This window comes from Brachyistius frenatus, unplaced genomic scaffold (assembly GCF_029030835.1).
Source record: "Brachyistius frenatus isolate BFR_SWC_R1_liver_20210118 unplaced genomic scaffold, ASM2903083v1 Contig_421, whole genome shotgun sequence".
NCBI lineage: Eukaryota > Metazoa > Chordata > Actinopteri > Embiotocidae > Brachyistius > Brachyistius frenatus.
Genome location: NW_027211020.1, coordinates 117231 through 139319, shown reverse-complemented (window position 1 = coordinate 139319; position 22089 = coordinate 117231). Strand labels below are relative to the sequence as shown.

At 43.7% G+C, this 22089-nt stretch overlaps 1 protein-coding gene across 1 annotated transcript in view; it reads left to right on the top strand.

Annotated features, from left to right (window-relative positions):
- Positions 1-1588: 1588 nt before the first annotated feature.
- cubn (cubilin (intrinsic factor-cobalamin receptor)) overlaps positions 1589-22089 on the top strand; it is a 62434-nt gene continuing 41933 nt past the window's right edge. The window contains exons 1-24 of the mRNA XM_069725398.1: positions 1589-1707; positions 1904-2033; positions 4823-4918; positions 6624-6662; positions 6741-6842; positions 7913-8016; positions 8334-8460; positions 8539-8704; positions 9171-9302; positions 11980-12075; positions 12193-12317; positions 12671-12863; positions 13731-13849; positions 14033-14267; positions 14410-14591; positions 15549-15711; positions 16345-16535; positions 17263-17419; positions 17728-17903; positions 18583-18748; positions 18912-19137; positions 19579-19709; positions 20896-21085; positions 21595-21755. Coding sequence (XP_069581499.1) covers positions 1589-1707; positions 1904-2033; positions 4823-4918; positions 6624-6662; positions 6741-6842; positions 7913-8016; positions 8334-8460; positions 8539-8704; positions 9171-9302; positions 11980-12075; positions 12193-12317; positions 12671-12863; positions 13731-13849; positions 14033-14267; positions 14410-14591; positions 15549-15711; positions 16345-16535; positions 17263-17419; positions 17728-17903; positions 18583-18748; positions 18912-19137; positions 19579-19709; positions 20896-21085; positions 21595-21755 — 3526 coding nt within the window. The remainder of the gene's footprint in view (positions 1708-1903; positions 2034-4822; positions 4919-6623; positions 6663-6740; positions 6843-7912; positions 8017-8333; positions 8461-8538; positions 8705-9170; positions 9303-11979; positions 12076-12192; positions 12318-12670; positions 12864-13730; positions 13850-14032; positions 14268-14409; positions 14592-15548; positions 15712-16344; positions 16536-17262; positions 17420-17727; positions 17904-18582; positions 18749-18911; positions 19138-19578; positions 19710-20895; positions 21086-21594; positions 21756-22089) is intronic.

Below are 22089 nucleotides of genomic sequence, written 5' to 3'. Positions count from 1 at the left end.
TAGTTGGGCTAAAGATACCGATCAGGAGAGAAGAGAAAACAACCAGTCAGAGATAAATATTAATTTGTTGATGAATATTATTTTACGGGGTTGATATCTGTGATTGTGGAGCTCCATGTACGGGACGGGGCTAGCTAAGCACTGGGGGTTAATGCGTCGGGACCTGTTGAACCGAGTGGGAACGATGACGTCATGTTCTTGTTTTAGCGCCAAAAGTAAAGGTCAGATTGAGAACAGCTGTTGAGTGTGTTGCTTAGCAACGGTGGACGTTTAAATAATGTCTGTTAGGTATAAGTGATAGATGTCACTGAGACATGAGGACGTGTGTGTGAAATATGTTGCTATGTTAATATTGACCATAGTGAATATTATATATATATATATATATATATATATATATATATATGTGTGTGTAATACTATATTACTGGTCATTTACTGTTACACCAACGATAGAGTTTATAAATTACAGTACTGACATCGTATTAAATTCTGCTGTATGCAGATTGTTTTTCTGTGTGGATCTGTGATGGAGACAGCGATCCCCAGAAACCTCCACAGAGCTGGAGCTGAGTGACCCTGTGACCCCTGATCATCTTTGGGCTTCTTGGATTCTCCTGCAGGAGCACCGACGAGCAAAAGATTGAGATCAGAGTTAGTCTGAGAGCCTCCAGACATAAACTACCGGGTAGTAGACTGGAAGACAAGAGACTGAAACTGACTGACTGAGAGAGAAATACCAGTATGGGGGTTATTATTTGAATTTGTTATTTTTCTTTTATGTTGTTCCCTTGATTTTCTGTGTGTGTTAATAATTATAATAAATTGCAGTTCAGTTCCTTGTTTTAAACTGCAAACATTTTCCGTGTTTCATTCACTCCCAGAGCGACCTAAAGACAGTCCTAAACTAAAACACAGGAGATCTACTGTGTTACATAGATACTACATATATATATATATATATATATATGTTGACTGTGTTTCTTGTTTTTTTGTATATAATATATATAGATATATAATGTACTGTATATACTGTGCATTTTATATTTTTACTGCTATTTTATTTTATTGCTTTTCTATCATTATATTATTCTATTCTATTATTTTGTTCTATTGTTTCTATTATTATCTTATTGCTTCTGTATGCTGCTGTAGCGAAAAAATTTCCCCTCGGGGATTAATAAAGTAAACACCTACCTACCTACCTACCTACCAGAGGGCTCCAGAGTGCTTGCAGTGCCACCACCAGCAGAATGAATCACACCGTTTAGTACGTTTCATTTTAATAAGATTGCACCATTCTGCTAAAACCTTTATTCATAAATTAGGATTCATAATCGTGTATGAGAACTGTCTCGGCAGCACTAACACACTTCTGGCATTGACAGAGTCACATGAAGCAGGTTACTCATCACCTATAATCATGTGAGGGACGTTCTCCCTCAATAATAAACCATAGTTAACTAGCTTTGGTAAATTGCGATGTCTTTTATGGTTGACGGGTCAAAGTCTCGGAGTGAGCATCAGAGTGTGGCAGCGCTTCAAACCTCAGTAAAGTTTAGTGTGTTCAGGCAGCACATGTGTTTTCTATGGCCGGGACACTGCAGCTCTCCTGGCTGCTCTTCATCACCTTCCTCCCGGTAGGACTGCAAGGAGAGCCACAGGACACAGCTCCCAGACAGAGCAGGACGAGCCCCAGCAATGACCAGTGAGTTGGGCTTTGTGAAGAGGGATGTGTAATACGGACCTCATGTTGCTTTGATCTACATGCCGACGGTTGAACTGGGCAGAGGAAAAGGTCTTTTAAAGGACCCGAGTGGTTGTAGCGGTGTCGCCTTAACTCATCCTGTGACCGTTACTCTGAGTGACCTCAAGATAAAAACCTGTTGAATGTCCCCTCCTAGACCTCGTATGCTGTCGGATAACGGCCACCTCGTCTTCACAACCGGTGACGATAAAGAGATCCGCTTCCAGCCCTCAGCATCAGGCCGCGTCAAAGTGGGCAACAAAGACCTCTCCCAGCTTCTGAGACAGGTGAGGTTCACTTCCAACAAACGTGATGTCAGTGCAGGTGTGAAGATATCAAAGATCACGCGTGACACGCAACAAAAATTCATTATATTGTGGAAAAAGACCATGATTTCATTGCAGATATATTTTTTTGTGATTGTTTATATTTCATCACGGACGTCATGGTAACAACAAAAAAAGAGTGTTTTCCAGACAATAGCTTCACAATAATAGCAGGCTGTCATATGACTCAACATAATAAATGCAACAGAAAAAAAATAAAGAATCAATATAATCCTTCTGAGCAGAGACACGTGACCGTTACAGCTGCTAACGTCTCTTCTTTTCTTAGAGTCTTTACTTTCTGCTGCTTCTGTTCCAATCTGTCAGGTTTGGCTTCATTTACTGAAACTGTATTTCTAGCACATCACTAACTTTGCCACAATAAACTAATTATTCTAATTATCCAAAAAGCCTGGAAATCTCTGCTCCTGTAAACCGACTCATTATGACTCCTTATCAGCGTTTCACAACCAGAAGGCTGCTGCTCATATGAGACTGGGAATGATTAACGAGTTAGGAAGCAGATGCTGCAAGACCGAAGATTAGAGGCTACGTGCACTGGAGCTACAAACTGTACTCCGTTTAATCAGAACAGTACACGTGGGAATGTTCGAACACCTAACACACATCAGCTCAATCAACAGTGTTTATCATATCAAGTTTTCTCTGACAGAATTATAAATAATTCCAATAAATAAATCACGTGAGACACTGACTCCACTTTCTGTCGGGTCTCTCCAGGAGCCATAAAAAGACAAACACTTAATTTATCGTTTCCAAACTCACAGTGACAGTGAGCAACCTTTAGTGTCCGTCTCTGTAAGGATCTGAAGTCCAGATCGTGTCGTGGTGCTGCGATGAAAATCACAAACATTTGTAGTTTTTTCAACTTCCTGAACAGGCTGAACTAGAATTGAAATACTTTTGAGGTTTTTTTATTCTGTGGAGGATTTCACATCTTCTGGGCTGCGGAGCCTTCCCTCACTGATCTTATTATAATAACATATGTAATGTCCAAAGATTCCCAACAACTCAAGTACAATTTTATTGATACAGCCGAATATTACTGATCAGTCTGAACACCCTCCGTCTGTAGACCCTGGATTTGGAAAAGTCCCCCAAAATGTTGTAATGAGAAAAAATGGAAGAAAGTTGGACAAACGCACTGAGGAGGATCCTTCTTCTCAGGTGGAGCGACATGACGACAGGAAAGCAGCAGATTTACAACAAAGGCAATAGAGAGGACAAAATCCATCACGGTGGTCCGACCACCCAACCTCCTCACCTCCCTCAGGAGGACCTGTGGAGAGCAGACCTCCTGGGGTGAAGCTCCAACAGCGAGAACACAACACAACTTTATTGTCGTATAAAAAGAGGATGACATTCTTACTTTGCTGGTCTTCCCTAACCTCAACAAGAAAATACAAATTTACTAAATCCAATTTAAAGAAATATCAAAGAATAAAAGTACAAACAGTTAAACAGAATACAAATAGAAGAAATAAATAGGATAATGTACAGTGTTGTGCAAGAAGGAGCTGAGAGCAGCAAGCTGCGAGTACATCATTATCTGTATCATTAAACCATCTAAAGGATCTGTGTCCGTACTCGGGTTGTTCATTTCAGCCTCACATTGATATGGGTTGGTCAGGAATTGCTAAATTTATTATTTATTAGAAAACTATTTATAGAACAGCCCCAGATGAGCTTCAGAGAACATGTTTTCATCACAAGAAGAAGAGAAGTATTTACCAAAAAAATAAAAGTTGCTATATTTCTTGTTATTGTTGAGCTGAGGGAAGCTGGGTGACTTATTCCGACAGCCCACACTGAAACATTCATTCAGCCTCACACTCTATTCTCAGAGCGGTCAGCTGAGTGAACATATCTGGTTTCATGGTATGTCAGAAAAGAGCATTTTCCCTTCATCATGTCGACACTGAAAGGTGTTGTTGTGTTTAATGTGCTAATCAAATGAAAATCCCACAGTTCATGTGAGCTGCTCAGACTATTTCTATTTGAGGCAGGCTCATACAGCTCGGTATCACCAGCATAGCTGCTTTGGATTTGGAGAAGATGGAGAAAAAGAGATTTCCCTGTGTAAAGTATTCAGAGAGGATCCTCGTAGGGCTGGCTGATATGGTTCAGGTCATGTGGACAGTTTGACGTTGTACTGGATGACCTGTTTCTTCAGTGTTCTCATCATCATAACATTTGTCCTGTGTGGGACATCAGCAAGTCCTCCTGGACAGAAGGACGCTGGATGCTCATGAAGTTTAACTGCTTTTATTAGATCAGGCAGCAGCTCTTCAGCAGCTTCCTGGTTTCACAGGGGTTCAACTCATACGTGTTACTCAAAGCAACATGAACCATATTAATTATGTGACGTAAACCAAACAATTCACAACAACCTACACGTTGAGTTGAGTCAAACACATTATTACCTGAAGAATGTTTGATCAGGGTTAATGTTTATGTTTAATGTGTTTGACATTATATTTTTAAAGTCAGACGAGGATGCTCTGATTTCTACGAGGTCATTTTGTTCTTCAGCTGTTTAATATATATTTAAAAGGAAAATAAAGACATATCTCTTTAATCTCGCTTTCCAGTTGGAGTAATGTTTGTACGTTTTTATCCTTGGTGTTTATTCTATTTCATGGAGTTGTATTTGTTGTTATTTTTGTGTTGTTTAATGTAAAGTTCTTTGGAGGGGAGAGTTGGTTTGAAGTGTCTGTGTATGATTTCAGATCAGAACCAACAAAGACGACATTGACAACATTAAGTCTCAAGGAGGCGCTGTTCCCCCGGAGATCACCAACAGACTGAACCAGCTGGACTCCAAGGTAGCAGGAAGCTACTTCCTGTTGAAGGAAGATCTTATGTGTCAGGAGTGAAACTCATAAAGCTCAAAAACAACAACCAGTTAATCCCAATGGAAATCATGTTTTCACATCACCAGCACAAAATGTTCATCATTGTAATTTATTTACTTCCATCAGCTCATTTGCTCTTCTTCTCTCTTCTTTAAGTGGTGTGTGATTATTTTAATGCAGTTGATTAACTACTAATGAACTGATTAACTACTAATGAACTGATAATGAACTGATTAACTACTAATGGACTGATTAACTACTAATGAACTGATTAACTACTAATGAACTGATAATGGACTGATTAACTACTAATGAACTGATTAACTACTAATGAACTGATAATGAACTGATTAACTACTAATGGACTGATTAACTACTAATGAACTGATTAACTACTAATGAACTGATAATGAACTGATTAACTACTAATGGACTGATTAACTACTAATGAACTGATTAACTACTAATGGACTGATTAACTACTAATGAACTGATTAACTACTAATGAACTGATAATGGACTGATTAACTACTAATGAACTGATTAACTACTAATGAACTGATTAACTACTAATGAACTGATTAACTACTAATGAACTGATAATGGACTGATTAACTACTAATGGACTGATTAACTACTAATGGACTGATTAACTACTAATGAACTGATTAACTACTAATGGACTGATTAACTACTAATGAACTGATTAACTACTAATGAACTGATAATGGACTGATTAACTACTAATGGACTGATTAACTACTAATGGACTGATTAACTACTAATGAACTGATAATGAACTGATTAACTACTAATGGACTGATTAACTACTAATGAACTGATTAACTACTAATGAACTGATAATGAACTGATTAACTACTAATGAACTGATTAACTACTAATGGACTGATTAACTACTAATGGACTGATTAACTACTAATGAATTAACTACTAATGGACTTAACTACTAATGAACTGATAATGGACTGATTAACTACTAATGGACTGATTAACTACTAATGGACTGATTAACTACTAATGAACTGATAATGGACTGATTAACTACTAATGGACTGATTAACTACTAATGAACTGATTAACTACTAATGAACTGATAATGAACTGATTAACTACTAATGGACTGATTAACTACTAATGAACTGATTAACTACTAATGGACTGATTAACTACTAATGAACTGATTAACTACTAATGAACTGATTAACTACTAATGAACTGATACTGGACTGATTAACTACTAATGGACTGATTAACTACTAATGAACTGATTAACTACTAATGGACTGATTAACTACTAATGAAATGATTAACTACTAATGAACTGATAATGGACTGATTAACTACTAATGAACTGATTAACTACTAATGGACTGATTAACTACTAATGAACTGATTAACTACTAATGGACTGATTAACTACTAATGAACTGATTAACTACTAATGGACTGATTAACTACTAATGAACTGATTAACTACTAATGAACTGATTAACTACTAATGGACTGATTAACTACTAATGAACTGATTAACTACTAATGAACTGATTAACTACTAATGGACTGATTAACTACTAATGAACTGATTAACTACTAATGAACTGATTAACTACTATTTCAAAGCTCTTCAGAATCCCTCTGTTTTCCTGTTTTTCAGGTGTCAACCCTCGAGAACAAAGTGACGGCACTTGAGTTGGTGAGGCTGATATTTCAGACGTGTTTGTTGTCATGGCTGCAGTTGAAGAGTGTCACATGTTTCATGTTTCTTCTCCAGACCGTCACCACGGTAACCTGCAGCAGTAATCCCTGTCAGAACGGAGCGACATGTCTGAGCTTACTGAACTCATATCAGTGTGTGTGTCCCGACAACTGGGCGGTGAGTTCTGTCACATCATGGGGATGCTTGTCCCAGCTGGATATGTATTCATTGAGCTGTAATGTCATTATTGGTACGACGGTGGTGTTACGGTACGGTTGCTCGGAGCGACCAAAAAGAACCAAAAGAGACCCGACTTCACTAATGGGTCATTTAATAGAACTAGAACAAGTAGAAACCACATTATATTACTTATTATATGAAATTCAGTTCTAATTCTATATTCCCATTGAGGAGGTGGAGGGATATTTCGAGTGATGAGCAGGGTGTGTTGTCATGGTGATTTGTTCCAAATGATTAGTTGACCAATCACATCTCTGGGGGCGGAGCTACGTTTTGGATAATTGTTTGCATTGATTAATACTTATTGATATTACTGATATTGGTTCAGTCCTGAGCGAAAGAAACCTAAATTATTATTATTATTATTATTATTATTATTATTATTATTATTTCTGTCCTTACATGCTATTTGGCTTCAGGCTGTTTTTGTTTTAGATCTGATTACATGCTTATTTAAAAGGAAGCACCACAGTTATAAATATTCACATAACAGTACAAAGAAAAAAAATTATATAAATCCATAGTTTAGAGCAAAAACATTACTCATCCACATAATTCCTTGAGACAGGCCCAGGAATTATCAATACAAATTCATGACCCACTTTGAGGTCTGTAATATTTTTATGTAAATGTCAGTTTAAAATGAAGTTTTAGGGACTTATTTCCATTGCATTTAATTATATTACCAAAACTGAATGACCCCCTGAGCCCGGGGTGTTTCCCTCCTGCTTTACATCTTTCAGATGTTTTCTGAATGTTTGGGAAACTTTTATTTGACCATTTTTCAGTTCCCGTTTTTTTTAAACTTGTTCAATGATGCAAACTAGAATCATTCAAGTTTGATCTCATCAACCGTTTTTATATGAACCATGTTCTGACCCATATGTTTGTGTTTCTCTCTTCTCTGTGTGTGTGTGTGTGTGTGTGTGTGTGTGTGTGTGTGTGTGTGTGTGTGTGTGTGTGTGCGTGTGTGTGTGTGTGTGTGTGTGTGTGTGTGTGTGTGTTAGGGCCCTAACTGTGCGACAGATGTAAATGAATGTCAGGTGTTTGCAGGAAGCCATCAGGGTTGTCAGAATGGAGCGACCTGCGTCAACAGTCCCGGATCGTTCATGTAAGTCTGACCAACGCGAACACATTTAAGGAGGACGTCCTCTCGGTGTGAACTTGACAGAGACTTGACAGCGTGGGGAAGAGGAAGTGACACCGACGTTATCACAGCAGGATTCATGGACGGAGGTGGAGTTACAGCAAGACACCAGGTCACATCGTCCTTTATCAAATGCCCTCATGCAGTGAGGGCTCCGCTGTTTACTTTAGGTCGTGGTGGTTGTGGTGGTCATGGTGGTCGTGGAGGTCATGGTGTCCCTACACGGCAGCGACATCCTGCTGCGACCAGCCTGATCTCATGTGAAGCATGTGTGTGTGCAGGTGCACCTGTTCTCCAGAGTGGTCCGGGGCTCTCTGCACGCAGCGCTACGATGACTGCAGGACTGCAGGACAGGACCTGTGTGTTCATGGCCTATGCATCGACGCAGACCGCGTCACACCTGGACAGGTAAACCAATCGTCCAGCTCCAGTGTGACTTCCCTCCGTTGTCCGGTGTTCACGTCGTCCCGTGTTCCCTCCAAACAGCCTGCGTACCGGTGTGTGTGTGAGAGCGGCTGGATGTCGGGGGGGAACCCGGCCTGCACGGTGGACGTGGATGAGTGTGACCTTCCCAACAAGCCGTGCTCCACCAACCCTCCCGTCTCCTGCCACAACACGCAGGGCTCCTTCTACTGCGGAGCCTGTCCTGCTGGTAAACACTCACTGCTTCTTCATGCCTCTGACATCAGCAGGAGGAGCATCTCCAGGACAGGAAGAGGACCATCAGGGCTCTCAGGGTTCATCTGGAGAATGACTCGAATGGGTGTGAACAGCTGTCCTGCTCAGGGAGAACTACACACTGTATTGAATGTTTAATAGTCATGAGCAGTAGCAGTTAGCTCAAAGTGCTGCTGGAACGCTGTTATTGGTCCAAAACAAATGAAATTGTTTCAAGAATAAGATATTTCAAGATGAAACTCAACTTGAAACTTAAAATATGTTTCAAAGCCTCGTTGAGCCGCTCAGCTTCACCAGTTCTTCCAGCCTGTTGCACTGCTGCTCTTCAACCCCTCAAAAGCAAAGACTACCATCACATTTGTTCTTGTGGTTTTGTGTAAACTCAACAATTGAAGAGTATGTGCAGAGAGTCGGTGACGTCAGAGACTGATGTTTCTCAGGTTGGCATGGCAACGGCTACAGCTGTCAGGATGTGGACGAGTGTTCGACCAATAATGGCGGCTGCTCCGCCGCTCCGATGGTGCAGTGCCTGAACACCATGGGCTCCTTCCACTGCGGACCCTGCCCTCCAGGTACGACACAGTTACTAACAGAACTACAGTTCTGTGAATTATGCACAAATTACAGGGACTCTTTAATTCCTGGATGATTTATTTTTCTCGTTTCTTTATTTGGGGTTTTGTCTCACAAGTAAACAGTCTTGGTCCTGATTGGATAACATTAGTTTTAAAGGCGTTTGTAGGTTTAATGTGTGACCAGGAGGGGGCACTGCTGTACTCAAAAATACACAATTTCCCAATGAACATGCACTCAAGCAGAGGGCAGAACACAAATCATTGCATTCTGTTCCTATTCCACTCTTACACAGTGTCCCAACTTTTTTGGGAAATATTTGTCTGATGTAACTGATGAAGGCAAGAAACTGCTTCTGCCTCGGCTCACCTGAGTGTCCTGTGACTACACACACTCACAGATCATCTGAGGTCATCCAGCCTGCAGAAACACCACCTGCTTATCCAATCGTTTGCAGTCGTTCCATCCTAGTGGGCGTACACCTCGGGTTCATTTGAACCAATCAGCTCGCGCCGAAACAGGCCGACTGCCACCGCTGCAGCTACCTCCCGCGTCCACCAAAGGTTTTTTTTCCTGAGTTCAGCATATTTTTTAAATTGTTTTAATGAACGCCAGCAGCTCCACGAGGTGCTGCGAGTTTATTCTGCGCTCAACGCTGAACGTTCAGGTTTTTTCTGGTCACAGAGAGTTGCGCTCGTCACTGTTACCAGCTGTCCAATCACAGTGATGAAGGGGCGGGACAAACACAGTTAACCACCGACACTGGTCTGTGATTGGTCCGCCCTTCAGCGTGGGTAGAGAGGAGGCTGAGAATAAACACACAAGACACTAAAAACACACTTCTTCATATCCCCGTGTGATTATGAACAATGAGTGTGTATCTGCCTCATTATGCGTTCTTGATTTATTCAATTCAATTCAATTCAATTTTATTTATAAAGCGCCAAATCACAACTCAGGTTATTTCATGGCACTTAACACATTAAAGTCTTTACAGCAAAACTTTACAATATTATACAGAGAAACCAACAATTCAACAATTCCCACATAAACTAGGAGGGAAAAACTCTTTAAGGGAGAAAAACCTTCAACAGAGGGAAGAAAAACTCCCTTTAACAGGAAGAAACCTCCAACAGAACCAGGATCAGAGGTGGAGAACATCTGTTAACAGAACCAGGATCAGAGGTGGGCGGAGCTTCTGTTAACAGAACCAGGATCAGAGGTGGGCGGAGCTTCTGTTAACAGAACCAGGAACAGAGGTGGGCGGAGCATCTGTTGACAGAACCAGACTCAGAGGTGGGCGGAGCATCTGTTAACAGAACCAGGATCAGAGGTGGGCGGAGCTTCTGTTAACAGAACCAGGATCAGAGGTGGGCAGAGCTTCTGTTAACAGAACCAGGAACAGAGGTGGGCGGAGCATCTGTTAACAGAACCAGACTCAGAGGTGGGCGGAGCATCTGTTAACAGAACCAGACTCAGAGGTGGGTGGAGCTTCTGTTAACAGAACCAGGATCAGAGGTGGGCGGAGCATCTGTTAACAGAACCAGACTCAGAGGTGGGCGGAGCATCTGTTAACAGAACCAGACTCAGAGGTGGGAGGAGCATCTGCTTCGACCGGTTGGGGTGAGAGGAGAGCAGAGAGAGAAAAGGACAGCATAGAGATACAAGAGAAGAACTGTTGGTGGAGACGACAATCACAGAGCAGAGACATGCAGCTCCATGATGGGACATCTGGAAAAGAAAGAACAGAAACTACACGAGTGAAGGAACTGAATGGAGACAACAGACAATAAGAAGAAACTATGGGAGAGAAGAAGATGGTGAGGTATGAGTCAGTTAAAGAGTAGGAGGAAAGAAAAGAAGCTCAGCATGTAACAAGGTCCTCCAGCAGCCTCGGCCTATAACAGCATATCTAACGGTTGGTTCAGGTCTACCTGAGCCAGCCCTAAATATAGGATTTATCAAGAAGGAAGGTTTTGAGTCTAATCTTAAAGCTAGAGAGGGTTTCTGCCCCTCCAACACAAACTGGGAGCTGGTTCCACAGGGGAGGAGCCTGAACACTGAAGCCCCGCCTCCCATTCTACTTCTGGAAACTCTAGGAACCACAAGTAGACCAGCGTACTGAGAGAGAAGTGCTCTGCTAGGATTATATGGTTCTATAAGATCTCTAAGATATGATGGAGCCTGGTCATGTAGAGCTTTGTAAGTCATCAAGATAATTTTAAATTATATTCTTGATTTCACAGGAAGCCAGTGAAGAGAAGATAAAACTGGAGAAATATGATCTCTCTTGTTAAATCCCGTCAGTACTCTTGCTGCAGCATTTTGGATCAGCTGCAGGTTTTTAATGAGTAATTTGGACATCCTAACAACAAGGAATTACAATAATCTAGTCTAGAAGTAACAAACGCATGAATGAGTTTTTCTGTGTCATGCTGAGGAAGGATTTCCCTGATTTTATTAATATTACGTAGATGAAAGAAGGCAGTTCTGGAGATTTGCTTTATCTGGTGTCTAAAGGACAAATCCTCATCAAAGATGACTCCAAGGTTCCTCACAGTTTTGCTGGAGGCCAAGACAAACATGATTTATGTATTATATTATTATGTATTAGTCCTGAGCAGTTTAAATACAAACAGCTGGCTGATTTTACAGACCACTCTTGTGTTTGTGCAGGTTATGAAGGCGACGGAAGAACGTGCACACAGAGCAACATCTGCGCTACCAACAACGGAGGCTGCTACCCGTTAGCTACCTGCTCCTCCAGCACAGGTAAAACACACCTGCAGCATTTTATTCACCAGCCGGGTCGGCAATAAAGTAACGCATGAATCAAAGTGCCAATGTGCAGTGACCTGAGCAAGTCTTCTTGTCGCCCACCTCCACCAGGCTCCACCCTCCCTGTGTGCACCTGCCCACCCGGATACACAGGAAATGGTTACGGGCCGACTGGCTGCACCGAGACCAGCAACACCTGTCAGACCAACAACCCCTGTGTCCATGGACAGTGTGTGGTGAGTGTGTGTGTGTGTGTGTGTGTGTGTGTGTGTGTGTGTGTGTGTGTGTGTGTGTGTGTGTGTGTGTGTGTGTGTCCAGATTCTCTGCAGCATGTTTAACTTGTAATTTAAAGGATATTTTAAAAGGTTTTTCTCTGGTAAACAAATTCCAGCAAAGGTTTCCAGTTTAGTTTCACAGCAGACGACTGGATGTACGAATCTAAAATGTAACTGGGTGGAAAAGAGACAACAGTTGTTCTGGTTCACATTCATTTCTGTTGGTGAAACCTCGGCCAGAGTCTTTGAAAGTCCCCAAGGACCCGGAGTTGGTAACATCACATTCATGATGTGCGTTGTGACTGTCATCTCAGGGCACCACCTCAGCTCCCGGCTACATCTGCAACTGCATCTCCGGCTGGCAGGGAGTCAACTGTGACCAGAACACCGACGAGTGCTCCAGCAACCCCTGTCGGAACGGAGGAACCTGCACCGACGGAGTCAACGGGTTCACATGCACCTGCACCGCCCAGTGGACCGGCCCGGTCTGCCAGACCGCACAGCAAGGTACAGCAGGACGGGAGGACGGAGAGGGACCGGGTGGAGTTAGTGTTAGAGACGGGTGGAGTTAGTGTTAGAGACGGGTGGAGAACGGCCCCCAAAAGAGAAAATATCCAGTGAGCTGCAGTTCTCTGGGCGAAGATGCCTCGTTGATGCCAGAGGTCAGAGGTCAGAGGAGAATGGTCAGACCGGTTGGAGATGATAGAAAGGAAACAGTAACTCCAATAAGCACTCGTTCCAATACTCGTTCTAGCACTCGTTATATGTGTATATATATATGTACATATGTATATATACATGGTTGGAGATGTGGTGACCGTGGAGGCCGTTGGAGTCCAGTGAACTCATCGTCATGTTCCAGAAACCAGTTTGAGATGATTTGATCTTTGTGACGTGGTGCGTTGTCCTGCTGGAAGCAGCCATCAGAAGACGGTCCACTGAGGACATTAAGGGACGGACACGGTCAGCAGCAATACTCGGGTAGGCTGTGGTGTTTACATGATGCTCAGCTGGTACGAAGGACCCAAAGTGGGACAAGAAAAAGCTAGAGATGGTTGTTGGTGAAAATCCCAGTAGATCATCAGTTAGTTAGTTAGTTAGTTACTCAGACCAGCCCATCTGGCTCCAACAACCTGCCACCTTCAAATCACTGAAATCACCTTTCTTCCTGTTCTGATGCTCCGTTTGACCTTCATCAGCTCGTCTTCACCTGTCTTCATGCCTCAATGCATTGAGCTGCTGCCATGTGATTGGCTGATCAGATATGTGCGTTAACGAGCAGTTGAACAGGTGTACCTAATAAAGTGGCCGGTGAGTGTATATGTATATACTGGGTTTAATTTGCAGCAGGTGTGATGAGTGTTCTTGTTGCAGAGTGTGGAGGTGTTCTGACGGGTCCGGCCGGCTCCTTCAGTTTTCCCAACACACCGGGTCACGACCAGTACGACCACCAGGCCAGCTGTGCCTGGGTGATCCGCACCGACCCAGATCAGGTCAGCGGCTCACTGCTTCTCCTGTCACTTACGTTCTACTTGTTCTCGGGTTGTTGAGTGCGACCAACAGGAAGTGACACCAAAACAACAAGCGAAGAGAGAAATTGAGCATCGTCAGCGTGAATGAATTTGATTCCTGTTAAATGAGAGGATGAAGCCTGTAGTTCTCGTCTCTCTCTTCAGATCCTGAGGATCACGTTTCCCTTCTTTCACCTGGAGAGCAGCGCCAACTGCAACTACGACTTCCTCCAGATCCACGACGGGGACAGCGCCTCCGCCTTCATGATCGGGAAATACTGTGGCCAAAATAACCCGCAGGAGCTCTTCAGCTCCCACAACTCTCTGTACTTTTGGTTCCGCTCCGACCAGACGGTCAACGGGGATGGCTTCACGGTCACCTGGCAGTCTCAGGTCCCAGGTAGGTCCAGAAGAGTCGTCTCGAGTGTTCATCAACAAAACGGTCACGATGCTCACAATGAAGAGAAGTTTACAAAGAGCACACCTCACTGTTACAAACAGAAACAATCTTCTCAAGGACCTTTTTTCTTTGTTCACCTCAGTGTGTGGAGGAGAACTAACAGCCCCCTACGGCAGCATTAACTCACCTGGTTACCCTGGAAACTACCCGCCCAGTCGGGACTGCTACTGGAGGCTGGCGGTGCAGCCCGGCCTCCTCATCACCTTCGCATTCGGGACTCTGAGTCTGGAACAGCACCCTGACTGCAACTACGACTTCCTGGAGGTGATAAACACAACACATCCCAGTGTCCTTTCAAAATAAGATAAGAACACTGAAATATTCCCAACGCAGCGATCGGTCCAGACGGTTCAGGGTTTAAATTACAAACATCATGAATTTCTCACCGCTGGAGCATTAAACTGAGGCTGCAGTTAGATGTGTCTCTCTTCCATCCTTCCCTCAGTACTCTAACATGTCAGGACTCTTACTGTGTAGTACAGGAAGCAGTGTTGTTTCAAATCACACCACTGACAGGAAATGACCTCATCATGTGAACACATCACCCTCCAAAATATCTGCAGCTTTAATTATTTTACCCAGAAATCAGTGTGTTTTTGTGTCCTCTGTTTAACACTCAATAAACACACTGATTCTTCTGTCCAGCAGCAGCAGTGGAGAACAAACACTTTGTGTTCAGGAACAGCTGCAGCTTCCTCACACGCTTTTAATTTGAAAATCCTTAACATCGGAGGCCCCGCCCCTTCCTCTACAGAACCGAGATTGCGACCGTTTAGGGTGGAAAGTTTCCCAAGTTTCACACTTCTTTGCTGCAGCGTTGTGAGAGCATCTTGTCGTGTACTGCATGTGTCTGTACTGACTGTGTGAACGCACTACGGTGGCCCTGAGGGTCAAACGCAAAAACACTTCACTAAATACAAAAACAGTCCACGGATCGGAGGCGACACACGTTTGTGAATGGACCGAACCCAAATCATCCTGACAGTAATACTGGTTCGTAGCTGCAGGTACATCGTTACCACGGTAACCCATGCAGATAGGTGTGTGATGTCAGGACACGCAGAGCAGACAGTCGCTCCTGAAGGTGCGATTTGAGAAGAAAGTGGGATTTGCCTGCAGTCTGAACAAAGAGTGTTGAAAACATGACATATCAGCTGTTCTTGCTGTGAACCAGCCTCACAGCTCCCGCTGCTCTTTGTCTCGTGTGTCTGAACGTCGTAGATCCGGGACGGTCTCCTGCCCGAAGACCCGGTTCTGGGGAAGTACTGCAGCACTGCGTCCCCGCCCCCCCTGCAGACCACCGGCCCGGTCGCATGGCTCCACTTCCACTCCGACTTCAGCGTCTCCGACCGAGGCTTCCACGTCACATACACAACATCACCAAGTAAGAAACCTCCGAGGCCGGCGAGGAGCTTTTATATGAGAGGAAGTGAAGCAGCTGTTCAGGCTGGACACGCCTTTATTCTACCCACTTTATGACATCACCGTCACCTGCATTAACTCTGTTTGGATTTATGTCCTCAGTCACCTCTGTACATGATGCTAGAGGTGTTCAGTTGTAGTCCAGGACAGCCTCAGAAGGCATTCTGGGTAATGCTCTATGTTTCCGTATGTTTCAATTGGTGTGATCTATTTTGTTTATGGGACATATTAAAACCTATTTTCTGATCATGTAACAGGTGTTGAGCCGGTCCCGTGCTGCCACCTTGTTTCCTGGGTTGCAGTGCTCGGCCCTTCACAGCACCGTTACATCACATGTTCTTCCTGACAGCATTCAGTGCTGCTGAATAAGAGCTGGAATCTTTTTCACAAAGCTCCCAATGAACAACTCTCCTTTATCTTGGTCTTTAATGTCTGTGTAGCCCTCAAAACTCAACAAAATGTCAAAATGTAATTCTAAATAAGTTTCCTGCCCCTTTAAATACGTCAGTGGAACAGTTGTTTCCTGTCCAGTCATCATCCTGCTGTATGTGATGATCCTCACAGGAGCTGATGACTGCGCTGTGTTTGGCCTCAGGTGACCCAGGCTGCGGTGGAACCTTCACAGCCAGTGAGGGCATCATCATCTCCCCCAACTGGCCCAACAACTACGCCCACGACCGCCAGTGCATCTACTTGATCCGGTTGCCTGCGGGTGAGAAGGTGTCCCTCAACTTCACTGACATCGACCTGGAGACCCACAGCAGCTGCACGTTTGACTATGTGGAGGTAAGACGTCTTTATGACCCACAAATAATAAATAATAATAATTCCTTAAAGTTCATGAATAACACTGAACACTGCAACCTCTTCTCTTACAAACTCTACAGCACATTGACAACTCAATAATTTCCTCTTTCAAAAACACTTCCAGTCTCCTCCTCCTCTTTAATGTCGACATTTTCATTCAGTTTTACGGCTTTTTGGTAAATTTATTTCATATTTTTAGTGAACAAAACCTGAAATATCTGAGTCCAGCTTTCATCAGTGAAATGTTTGTCATGCATTTCAAATATTTTGAGGCTACAGGTGTTGCCACTTGTATTATGTACACTCACCATGATTATACAACAAGTAGATCTGACTGGTCAACTGAGCATCTGGAACAAATCACCATGACAACACACCCTGCTCATCACTACAAATATCCCTCCACCTCCTCAATGGGAATATAGAATTAGAATAGAGTTTCATATAATATGTAATATAATGTAGTTTCTACTTGTTCTAGTTCTATTAAATGACCCATTTGGTGAAGTCGGGTCTCTTTTGGTCCTTTTTGGTCGCTCCGAGCACCCGTACCGTAACACCACGGATAGTCACGCACTTACAATCCTAGGACTCCGTCTGACTGTCTGAAATAAGCAACAACGTGGTAGAAGGAAGTCGTAGTGTGGAGATGAGGATGAATGTTCTCCCTGCTTCCTCCCTCATCCTCCTCATCCTGTGTTTCCAGGTTCGTGATGGGAGCAGGGAGACGGACCCTCTGATAGGGAGGTACTGTGGGAGCTCCCTACCCGCTGCCATCCTGTCCTCCTCCAACTCACTCTGGATCCGCTTCAGGTCCGACAGCTCAGTCAGTCGAGCTGGTTTCAGGGCCGTCTACACTGTCGGTGAGATTTCACACACGTCACGTGACACCATGCTTGTGTCACGTGGTCGGTTATGTTTTGTCATGTGTTGTACCTGTTCAGGGAAATTATGCCTTTTTACAGTTGGCAGCTCATGAAAAGGATGAAAAACTCACTGTTCAGAAAGTACATGAAGATAAGATGCATAAAAACATGTTGAGTATGTTAAACTCTGTGAGGTAGGATTATTACAGGAGCAATGAAATGATACAGAGACTCAATGAGACAGATGGTTTAAAGATTCAGTACCGGTTCCCCCTAGAACAACTAGAACCCTTCTGTGTCTGCAGCCTGCGGAGGCACCTTATCTGGGACCGGCCAGTTCCAGTCTCCCTACCACCCCAACGCCTACCCCCACAACAAGGTCTGCCAGTGGATCATTAACCAGCCGGAGGGATATGTGGTCACCCTTAACTTCCTGTCCTTCGACGTCGAGGGAGGCTCCTGCCACTTTGACTTCGTTGAGGTAAATTACAGTTCAACCACTTCACACATATTTATGCTATAAATAAATATAAAAACTGATCAAACGATATAAAATCTGATGAGGAGTCATATCCACAGCAGTCTGATCTTCTTTTGGAGCTGTTCCTCGTGGATTTGTTCATTATCCTGTTTGAAGGTTTAGAGATGAGCTCTTGGTGTCTTCAGGCTCTGTGATATCTGAGGTGGTGTCAGCTTCTTCTATAGAGCTGTCTCTGGCGTCCTACAGTCTCTGGGACCGAACACCTGTCGGTCCAGAGCACTATCACTGTCCTGTTTCACCTCCTTCAACCCTGACCAACTGTGCGTGTACTTTTCACGCTCGAGTGCGTCACAGTGCCACGCCGTCCTCTAGTGGACTGACAGGTGAATTGCACCCTTTGGTGTTGCTGGTTCATCAGCAAGCTAAAGTTTAGATAGAAAAGTTGTTAACTGCAGGTTCTGTCAGGACATTTTGGGGTGTTGTTGGCACCTAATCTGAAACTCCAGATTCTAAATGTATGGATTTAATATTGTAATAAATGTGCTTCGTGTTTTCCATGTGACAGATCCGTGTTTTTATTTATCTAGATTATGAAAAGATTTGTAGTAAATCCGTTTGGGACAGTTTCACAGAGGATCCAGTCCTGTCCCAGTCCTTTCATGTCGTGTCCTTTTGCCAGGTGAGGGACGGGTCCACGCTGAGCTCTCCTCTGCTGGGGACGTTCTGTGGTGCTGAGGTTCCCCCGCTGCTCCAGTCCTCTCAGAGGTCCATGTACGTCCGCTTCAGGACCGACTCCTCCATCAGCAACCTCGGCTTCGAAGCAGCCTACGGCTCTGCTTTACAGGGTGAGAGAGGCGTTATTACATCATTTACTTGTGTTCAGAAACTCTACCTACTACTTTTAACAAATAAATCAAATTCATGTCATCTTTTAAACTTCTATCTTTAGCTGATTTTAAGCTTTGTGAAGGTCTGTTGGTCTCTCTTGATGTGTTTCCTCTGTGCCAGGCTGCGGTGACACCCTCACCAGTCCTTCAGGCTCCATCACCAGCCCCGGCCACCCCACCAGCTATCCACACGGGGCCAATTGTACCTGGTCCATAGCTGTTGCCCCCGGCAACTTGATCCGGCTCTCGTTTGACTCCTTCAACCTGGAATACCATATTAACTGTAACTATGATTACCTGGAGGTGTATGACAATGGCACTGTGCAGACTGGGAACAAGGTCGGCAGGTACACACACACACACACACACACACACACACACACACACACACACACACACACACACACACACACACACACACACACACACACACACACACACACACACACACACACACTGTGATTTGTCTGTTTGTGAAGCTGCAGGTCTCATCAGCCTCTAGAGTTTCCTCTACATATGACATCCTTCATTATGGTCTCTCCCTCCATAATGACTATAAATACTGTATTATTCATTTGAAGAAGGATCAACAGTCTGCAGTGTTCACAACCTTCTGGCTCCACATCTTAAACATTAGGGACACGTTCCAGATCAAAGAAAGTGTGTGAGAAGCATTGAGACCAACCGGCTGTAGGTTTATTCTGTTGGGACGATTCTTTCACTCAACATACAGATAAACATACATCTATCAGTATATCCACAGTGTGTGTTGTGGTTGTTACGTGCAGGTACTGTGGCCGTTCAATGCCTCCGTCCATCACGAGCACTGACAACCAGCTGACCCTGCTGTTTGTGACCGACTCCAGTCTGTCCACTGAAGGCTTCTCTGCCAACTACGTCTCCTTCAACGCCACCACAGGTACACAACAGACTGCTTCTCAGGTTCTACCGAACCGGTTTGAGACCGCTGAGGAACTTTCATTAAAGAAGACCTCACTTGATGGAAGCATCAACGTAATAAAACACCTTGTGGACATGAATGAGAATATTTAGGTCAATATTAACTGTCTGATAGCTGTCAAAAATGTTATCGTTTTATAAAAATATCTGCTCATTTTGAATTTGGTGGCAGCAACACGTCTCAGATGTTGGGACGGGGTCAACAAAAGACTGGAAAAGTTGTGTAGCGCTAAAAAAAAAAATACAACACCTGGTGGAACATCTGTCAACTAATCAGGTTACCATGGCAACAGATCAGTAACATGATTGGGTATAAAAAGATGATTTCAGAGAGACAGAGTCTCTCAGCAGTGAAGATGGGGAGAGGTTCACCACTCTGAAAGACTGTGTTGGAAAATAGTTCAACAATCTAAGAATAATGTTCCTCAACGTAAAACTACAAAGAATTAGTGGATTTCATCGTCTACGGTTCATAATATCATTAAAAGATTCAGAGAATCTGGAGAAATCTCTGAACACAAGGGACAAGGCTGGAAACCAATATTGGATGGTGGTGATCTTCGGGCCCTCAGGCAGCACTGCATTAAAAACACACTATTCTGGAGTGGAAATCACTGCATGGGCTCAGGAACACTTGTGAAAACCATCGTCTGTGAACACAGTTCATCGCTGCGTCCACAAATGATGTTAAAACTCTCCAAAGAAGAAACCAGATAGAAACATGATCCAGAAACACCGCCGCCTTCTGTTTTTATTTACATTTTACACATCGTCCCAAATGTTTTGGAAATTAAGTTGTATTTTACTTTTCTGGATCATATTTAAAGTCCTACTGAAGACAACTGATCTGATGAACTGTTGAGAATAAACTTCAAGAATTTAATTCTCTTCAGTCACAGAAAAGTAAATGATGGAAACAGAATCCCTTTTTCTTCTTCTCTGTTTTTCTAAATGGAAGTAAATGACACCACAGATTGAAAAGTAAATTAAATATTTAAAAAAATAAAAAGTTAAAAGGTTATTGTGAGATTCAAAGAGTGTCAGATTTAGTTTTATTGAAGTAAATAAAATGAACTTTTCATGTGGACATCATAAGACCACAGTACTTAGATTAGAGGGTTAATGTTGAGCCTCTGTGTCTTCAGACTGTGGTGAGACCTTCACGTCACCCACCGGGTCCTTCAGTTCACCCAACTACCCCGACTACTACCCCAACAACAGAGACTGCATCTTTAAGATCACCGTGCAGGTCAACATGCAGATCATGCTGAACTTCACCAGTTTCATCCTGGAGGGCTCCGCTCCTTCCTGCAGCTTCGACTTCGTGGAGATCAGGTGAGGAAAGAGTTCAGGTGTTTGGAGAAGAGGGACATTTTTCATCCTTCAACAGTGTGAAATCCAACCGGCCAACGTTACTGAGCAGCACCAGGTACCAGCAGACCCAGTTCACCAGGAAACCCAGCAGCATCCAGAGCTGAAGATGCTCTCCTCTGTCACGGACTGAAAGTCCTCCGAGCTAACGAGCAGGATGAGCAACACTTTGCTCTGCGTTCATCTCGTGTGTTTCTTTGGTCTTCATGATCTACTTTTAGGACTTGTGTGAAGATGGCGGATGTTTGAGTTCCTAATAATCACACAGTCATTCAGCGCTGCATATGTTTATCTGTTGAAACAGCCGCCTGTCAGCCTCACGTCTGACACAGAATCACACCTTGTATTGATTCCTGCTGAGAAAGGTCAACTTCCCGGTGCAGGACGCCATCTTTCCAGGAGAGCAGGAAAAGTAGAAAAGCAGCAGTTACGTGTCTGTGTTGTGAGTTTTGAACGTCCACTGTCCTGTGCAGGGACGGAGGCTATGAGGTGTCCCCTTTGATCGGTAAGTTCTGTGCCGATCAGGGACCTCCGGTCCTGGTATCCCATAGCAACCGTCTGTGGGTTCGATTCCGCTCCGACTCCAGCTTCACGCGTCGAGGGTTCTTCGCCCACTGGGATGGAACACAAACCGGTGAGTGCTCCGTGTTTCTGTGACGTTAGTCCTTCCTGTTTTAGACGTGTCGGCAGAGAAGCTTCAGACAGAACCGGCGTGGCCCGGTGCTGCAGCTGCTTCATCAGAGTCGTGGAGTTTCAGAGGTTCGGATCGTTTCCATCAAACGGTACATGTGGTGTGTACATCCGGTACCACCAGGCAGGTTTACAGGTCTCATCAGGACCGCAGGACTTCAACCATCACGAGGTCATCAAAACAGTCAAATATCATGACGAATTCAGTCAGAGCAGCTTAAAGGTACAGATAGAAGTACAAATACATTAGATGCAAACACAATTAACAAAAATACAAA